This window comes from Myotis davidii, unplaced genomic scaffold (assembly GCF_000327345.1).
Source record: "Myotis davidii unplaced genomic scaffold, ASM32734v1 scaffold438, whole genome shotgun sequence".
Classification (NCBI taxonomy): Eukaryota; Metazoa; Chordata; class Mammalia; order Chiroptera; family Vespertilionidae; genus Myotis; species Myotis davidii.
In genome coordinates this window covers 5,836,665-5,844,277 of record NW_006290031.1, presented here as the reverse complement: position 1 = coordinate 5,844,277, position 7,613 = coordinate 5,836,665, and the positions used below count along the sequence as shown (strand labels likewise).

The window sequence follows — 7,613 nt, the reverse complement described above, 5'->3', positions numbered from 1 at the left end:
CTTTGCCTGAGGCTATCCAGCAAAAGTCTCCCTGCAGGGCGTGGGCGGGCGGGTCCCAGGGGATCAACAGGGCGGGGTTAGCAATTATGGCTGCTCTCAGTCTTGCCCTCAGAGGCTCTGCTTCCCAGTGTCCCAGTAATTGCTGCAAGCCCCACGGAGAGAAAGCTGCCCCAGTGTTCTGAGCGATGCCAGACAGTCCCGCTTCTTCCGTTTGTGTCTGGGTCCCTAGAGACTCGCCCGGAACTGGAGCTCAGAGCCTGAGACTCCCTCCCGATTGAAAATGACAACCGTGCCCTCAGCTGCCAGCCCGCTCCGCATGCACTCTGCACCTTAGTATTTTACTTCAGCACTGCGCCTCCTCTGAGTCTCAGTGTGCTTTTCTCTTTCCTCATAGTTGTAGAACTTCCACTCAGCCAGCTTGCCTGTGGTTCTGGATGATGTCCGTTCCATCTTTTAGTTGTATTTTTGAAGTGGTTGTGCAAGGCAGCAAACTCCGGTGTTTACCTATGCCGCCATCTTGGTTTCTCCCCACAAGACTTCTTTTTTAAATAATGAAAACTAATACCTACTCCATAAAACAACTTTTTAATTTTTAATTTTTAGCACTCATATTGTCTGGATCCTCAAAGATTTGGTTTTAAGTTTATTTGTTAAAGTAAGGGTTGCTACAGTGGTTTCTTCAGGGTACAGAAGTGTATTCATGTGGTTATGTGGATAAAGGATTTTTATTTCCTTCAAAAGAAAGCATGCCTTAACTTCAGTGACAAAATAGTACAAAATCATTTTTTTTTGCTTCTTGGTAGATGACAGAGTTCCTAAAAAGTTCCAGAATTCCCTTGCTCAACTCGGACTTGGCACTATGAAGTCTGCAAATATAGTTATTGGCCGACCAGTGCTGCTTACCAGTTTACATGGAAAACAAGAGGTAAGAGTCCTTATCATTTACTTAGTTTGGAAAGATTTGAGGGTTTTTTTTTTTTTTTTAAATTGTAATTTTCAGCACAAGCAGGGAAAAATGAAAAACTATATTTTAAAGACCCTCACACCAATGTAAACTTTTCCCTCCTTTGGTGTCTATGATTACAGAGGGAATATAGTCCTAAATGTCATAATGGAGAGAGAGACCTTTCCTTGGGAGGCCTTCCCAGTCTGTTACTTTTCTCTACAGAAATACTCTTGTGGGGTTTGAAGTCATCTCTTTTTTATACAACATTTGATTACCCTCCCTGGTTTCAGCTGTGTTTCTCCTTGTTGGTGTTTTTAGCAGCTTGGCTTTCTTCTCTGCTGCCGGCCCCTGCCTCTACCTCTGCCATATCTTCTCTACTTCACTACTCAGTGTTCTCTCATCCACTAGGGCTCTCTGGAAAGGTTTTGAAATCTCTTATCTGTTGGTATCACGCCTCCCATTCTTTTCATAGTTCTGGGCTTATATTTTTAAAAACTTTACTGTGTCTTGTGGACGAGAAGGCACTAAATATATGAACTCAGCCTCTGTCTGGAGCTTAACATTTGTCTGATGAGGTCCATGTTCACTGGAACTCTGGTGCTGGGGTCCTTACTATTTCTTGGGTGTAGTTTATGCTCTAGGCTGGGTTACCTGATAGTCAGCTTGCCTTCTGGATTTTATCTCATTTTCTTCTCACCTTGGTCTCTTTTTCTAACCCCACCTCTCAGATCTTTCACCATTTTCACTGTGGGGTCATTCCTGATCTTTGCAAAAAATGTAATATGTATAAAACTTTTTTTTTGTAACTTGTGTCAGATTGTAACCCCTTTGGGAGTTGGCAGATCTATGTACTTGGCTATGCTTAATTTTCTGCTTTATAAATTACTGATATTCTTTTTTTTTTTTTTTTTAATTACTGATATTCTGTGAATGTTTATTATCTCTCCTGGCAGGTCTGTGTGGCCTGGCCTGTATCAGGATTTCCTGGAGGCAAGGTTGGCCTGAGTGACACAGCACAGAAGAATATGGGTGTCAGAGTTGGTGATGCCATCCATGTCCAGCCTCTTTTGGGTGCTGTGATACAGGCTGAGGAAATGGACGTGGCGCTCAGGTTTGGCTCTTTTCTTTGGTGACTGAATCAGTGTTGCCTACCAGAAATATAATGAAAGTCACATGTGTGAACCACATATGTAATTTTGCCTTTTCTAGTAATCACATTTAAAAAGTAAAGAAATTGATTATTATTATATATTTTATTTAATTAAAGTAAGTAAAGTCTTATAACTATAAAAAACTATTAATAAGATATTTTTCATATCTGTTTTTTAAACTAAGTCTTCAAAATCCAGTGTGTACTAGTGTGTTATAGTTATAGCACATCTCAGTTTGGACTGGCCACATGTGACTGGCTAGTTGCCTCCTGTATTACACAGTGCTAGCTAGACGAGTGCTATGTAACTTAGGGCTAGGGACTCTCTCGTTCCTCTGATTAGAGTGTGCCGTGACACTTTAGGTGAGAGAATTATTGCTAATGGGTATTTAACTATGTCTTTCATCTTGGTCTGCAGTATACTACTCAGGGCTTCTTGTCTTTTTTACAGCTATAAAGAAGGGAGTAGGCTACTGTGAGTAGGCAAGAAATAAATTTTAATTAAGGCTGCCCAAGCAAAGTACCTGATTGTGTGTGTGTGTGTGTGTGTGTATGTAAAATATATTTTTATTGATTTCAGAGAGGAAGGGAGAGGGAAACAGAGAGATAGAAACATCAATGATGCGAGAGAATCATTGGTCAGCTGCCTTCTGCACACCACACTGGGTGATCGAGCTCACCTGTGTCCTGACTGGGGCTCGAACCATGACCTCCTGGTTCGTAGGTCGATGCTCAACCACTGAGCTATTCCAGCTGGGCTGATTGTATATTTTAACTCATTGATTATTCAATCTAGTGAGAGAGTTATTTCTATCAGATTTTTAAATATCCCCTCACCAAAGTCTAGTTGTTTGAAGCAGCATATCAATATAATTAAAGCATATCTCCTATCCTCTTAGGTATTCTGTATCTAATAGGATTTTGATTCAGTTTGCATGTAAAAATCTTATCGAAATTTGTTTTTAAAAAGCATCTTTTGAAATTTTAATATGACCCTAGTAACAGTTGGGGACTGATGTTTATATTAATGTAAGAATCACAGAACATTTTCCAATCTAGCTTGATTTTAAAATATTTTCTTCTCTTTTGCTACTTTTATAGATGCCAAGCCTGAGCTTTGGCATATTTTTTTCTTTAAAAACAGACAAATGTTTTCAAAGCACTTAACAAACATTTAACAAATGATGAAAAGCAGAAAGGAAAAGAAATATAACATGTGTTGAGCACCAGCTGTGTACTAGCACATACATGTGCATGCACACATCTTTCCCTTTTTCCCCCATTTAACCTTCTAAACATCCTGCAAGTTATCTTTACCCACCTCTTTTCACAGATGAGGAAATGGGCTCAGTGAGAAGGCAGGAACTTGCCCGCTCTTGTGTAGGTTGGTTAGAGCTACTGCTCGGATTGCACAGGATTCTTCTCCAGACTGACTTCAAACAGGGCTGCAGGCACAGCACTCATTTGACTGGAGTTTTGTTGATCACTCTTGAGGGCACAGCACTCTTTGGTGATAATGATTTCCTGTTATGGAGGGAATATATAGGTTTTCCATGGAAGCTTGGTTTTAAACTTTTTATTTTAAAAAAAATCTTTTGTTTTAAACGTGGCAGCAAGAAGAGCTTAGACAAGAAAATTTCCAGTAAGAAAAATCATTAATTTTAAAGTGCTGCTTAAATCCTTCTGTTGTGCTGTAGCTAAAACATTTCATTAGTAAGTTTAGAGCTCCTTCTAGTGGAAATGATTTTATTTGCACCTATTCATTTATAAAAGCAAAATTGGTTGTTTATGCTGTTGTACATATTATAAATATCTTCTATTCAGACTTTAATAAATGGAAACAATTTAAGTATAACTAGGTTCAGAGTTCTAGTAACAAGTAAGTTTAAGAATTTTGGATACATATAATTTCCTCTTTAGTTTACATATACATTTGATTCATTAAATTTTCTCCTTGTATTTCTCTTTCTCACATGAACACACAGTCGATTCTCATTATTTGTGGTATTGTGTCCTACAAAATTGTCCCCAAAACTGAATTAGCAAATACTGAACCATTGCTCCTAGGAGTATATGTGTGTGTGTGTGTATTTAACATATATAGATATAAATATGCAAGTATATATATTTTATATAGGTTATAATATTAAATCCTTAAAACAACTCACTCTGGCATATCCTATTTTCTTTATTTTACAAAAGAGAAGAGGTAGTTCAGAAGTGAGGCCATGTCACTAACAGCTGCCAGAGTGAGGTCCCAGAGCTGGAACTTTCACTATACATTGCACTGTTCCCCATCATCTCCAGTTGCCATCCTCTGGTCATCTGTGATGAGAGTTGAAAGAAGAAGTCGTGCGACTCAGATTTTTTGCCTACTTTACGCACATCCATGAATGACTGGGAATCCTCTGCTAGTACTGGTTTTGGGGTTACAAATAAATTTTAGCAAGTAGGTGAATTTGCATATATGGAAACTGTAAATAATGAAGATCAACTGTATTTTTTTTGTTACTGAGTAAGTTGAGGACATGGCTTAGATCTGACCCAGAAAAGCCTGCTAAAACAGCTTTCACTGGGCTCGATCAGTGGAAGGGTCCACTGATGTCTGGCAGAGTTCACAACCGAAGGTCACGTGGGCTGCTTACAAATGGAGAAGGAGGAAAAATGCACATCTTCTCCAAGGACATGGTTCTGTACAAGTGCCATGATTTTTAGGGTTGCCTGCTTCCTGTACTCAAACAAGTGTTCTTCCTGGCAGACATAGTTATCAGTCAAAAAAGGGGTCCCATTTTTCTTAGGCATGCCCTTTCTCTAGAATAAACTTTCATTGTACCACTCTCCTTTTACTTATTTCTACCTCTTCAGATAAAGTACAATATAGGGTTTATTTTTCCTGGAAGATAATTTATAAATTATACAAAGGAAATACATTAAGTTATTAATAAAAGCCCTTCACCAAGCTAGGCAAGTTTGGTAAGGGGTTAATTATGGTCAGCATTTCAAGTGTTTCTGACTGACAAAGAATAAACATTTTTCATTGTAGTTCATTGTACATACACATCTATCATATATACATAGAGTACACATATGCAACATGTACTTGTGTAGAACAAGTGTATAGATGTTTGTGTGTAATAATGTCTTACAAAGCAATATTTAACCTTTCTATGTTTGATATATTCTGACATTTGTATTCTATTAAAAAAATGCTGAGTAGGATTGACAAATGATTATGATCCACTTGTGGGAAGTACCCTATATTTGAAGAACATTGATTTATGCCACTAGGACATCAAACTATAAATGAGATTTTTATGGCCTTAAGAACTAGCTGAAATTTGTAAGTCATTCTAAAATTGTGTAGATCATTTCCAGGTTGTAAACTAATTATGCTTTTCATTAGGTCTGCATTACAACTATGTATGTGTTATATTAGATTTAAATTTCTGGTGTACTTAATGTTTATTTCTATTTTCCCCACCCCAAACCTTTACAGTGACAAAAATGTGGATATTAATAAAGAACAATTGGCTGATTGTCTTCTGAGAAAACTAGGTGAGAAATATTTTAAATATTTTTTTTAAATTTTAAGAAGCAAGGCAGCAGCATATACGGTAATGTGTCTTTGAAGTGTTGTCTACTGATAGTTTTCTTCAAAACAGCATAGAGACTATTCTCCTCAATGAATTAATGTCTTATTAAGATAGGGATGTGGGATTCTTTTCCCCAGTTAATTGATTGGCAGTTGAGCAACAGAGAGACTATACAGCGTGTCTGTGGACAAAGTCCTTGGGAGAACCGAGACTTTGAATCCTTGAACTCTTGCTCTTTCCAATGATAAATGTTATATTGTTTTGTTGGTTTAAGTGTGCCATTTTGGGTTAGTTTATTATCAAACACTAGTGGGCTGGTGCACGAAATTTGTGCACAGGGGGAGGGGTTCCCTCAGCCCAGCCTGTAACCTCTCCAATTGGGGACCCCTTGGGGATGTCCGACTGCCAGTTTAGGCCCAATCCCTGTGGGACCGCTGGCTCCTAACTGCTCACCTGCCTGCCTGCCTGATCGCCCCTACCCTCTCTGCCTGCCTGCCTGATCACCCCTAACTGACCTCCCCTGCCGGCCTGATCTCACCCCCAATGGCCCTACCTGCCAGCCTGATCTCGCCCCCAACTGCCCTCTTCTGCAAGCCCAGTTGCCCCAACTGCCCTCTTCTGCTGGCCTGATCTCGCCCCAACAGCCCTCCCCTGTCAGCCTGATCTTGCCCCCAACTGCCCTCCACTGCCGGCCTTATCTCGCTCCAAACTGCTCTCCTCTGCTGGCCAATTTGGTTCTGATTGGTTGGTTCCTATGTCAGCATCAAAAGCTCTGCCTCCTAGACAGCAATTGGTTCTTTACAGCACCCACATTTGGTTCTGATTGGTCGGTTCCTATGTCAATCAACGTCAAAATCTCTGCCTCTTAGGCAGCCATTCGTTCCTCATAGCACCCAGATTCTGTTCTGATTGGCTGGTTCCTATGCCAGTCAGCGTCTCTGGGCCTATCAATGGGACCTGATCAGAAAGGCGGGCTGATCAGCAGTCCCCGTGGAAGCCTGGAGAGAAATGGAGGCATTGGCTGCTGGCCAGACTGGGAGTGAAAGAGAGAGGCAAGTGCTGATCAAAAGCTGCCACAGAGGCAATGGATCAGTCCCTACTTCTCTCTTCAGGCCTCTCTCTGGCCCTGACTCACAGCCCCCTCAGCAATCAGTGCTGGGGCATCTGCGACCAGCACTGGTTGCCATGGCAACCCAGCACTGACTGCAGGACTGATTTCCGGTTGGTCAAGCCTTGTTGGTCAAGCCTCAGTTGTGACCGGTCATTACGACCCAGGCTTTTTATATATTAGGATAGATTGTCTGGCTATTTGTTAATGTAGTTGATAGAATCTTCCCCATTTCAGAGAATCATCTTGTTTTTCTTTGATCTCCAGATAGTGCTCCCTTATTAGGGGAATATTAGGGCCTTTATTTTTCATGGCAGTTATTTTATTAATACTGCCTTCTTTGATTTAGTCTTTTCAGTCAGGTAGATTTGTTAATTGATAAAACAAATGCTATTTAAACATTAAATGGGTGAAAACTTGTGCTAATATATATATTCGATAAATTATTTTCTAGATGACAAGATTGTTTTGCCAGGCAACTTTCTATACATTACATTCTATGGACGACCATGCGTGTTGCAAGTGTTGCGAGTGAAAGGTGCAGATGGCATGATACTGAGAAGGCTTCAGAGTGACTCTAATACTGATTCTCAGGGAATGACCTCAAAACGATCCAGCATAGAAGCCAGTACCCTCGATATGTCCTTACAGTTAAGCCAGTTGGATCTGGAAGAGCCTCGGGTCCCACCATCAAGCAGTACTCCCTGCAAACCAGTAGATGACAGAAAGATAAATAAAACTGGTGACAGTTTGTCAAATGTCACACAGAGTCCTGGTGGCAGCAGTGGGCTTGGGCCAGAGGGAGTGACAGGTCTC

At 40.3% G+C, this 7,613-nt stretch overlaps 1 protein-coding gene across 1 annotated transcript in view; it reads left to right on the top strand.

Annotated features, from left to right (window-relative positions):
- The window catches only part of SPATA5 (spermatogenesis associated 5), a 255,913-nt gene that overhangs the window by 7,631 nt on the left and 240,669 nt on the right, over positions 1-7,613 (top strand). Inside the window, exons 2-5 of the mRNA XM_006762881.2 lie at positions 804-925; positions 1,900-2,057; positions 5,593-5,651; positions 7,252-7,608. Of these exons, the coding sequence (XP_006762944.1) occupies positions 804-925; positions 1,900-2,057; positions 5,593-5,651; positions 7,252-7,608 (696 nt within the window). The remainder of the gene's footprint in view (positions 1-803; positions 926-1,899; positions 2,058-5,592; positions 5,652-7,251; positions 7,609-7,613) is intronic.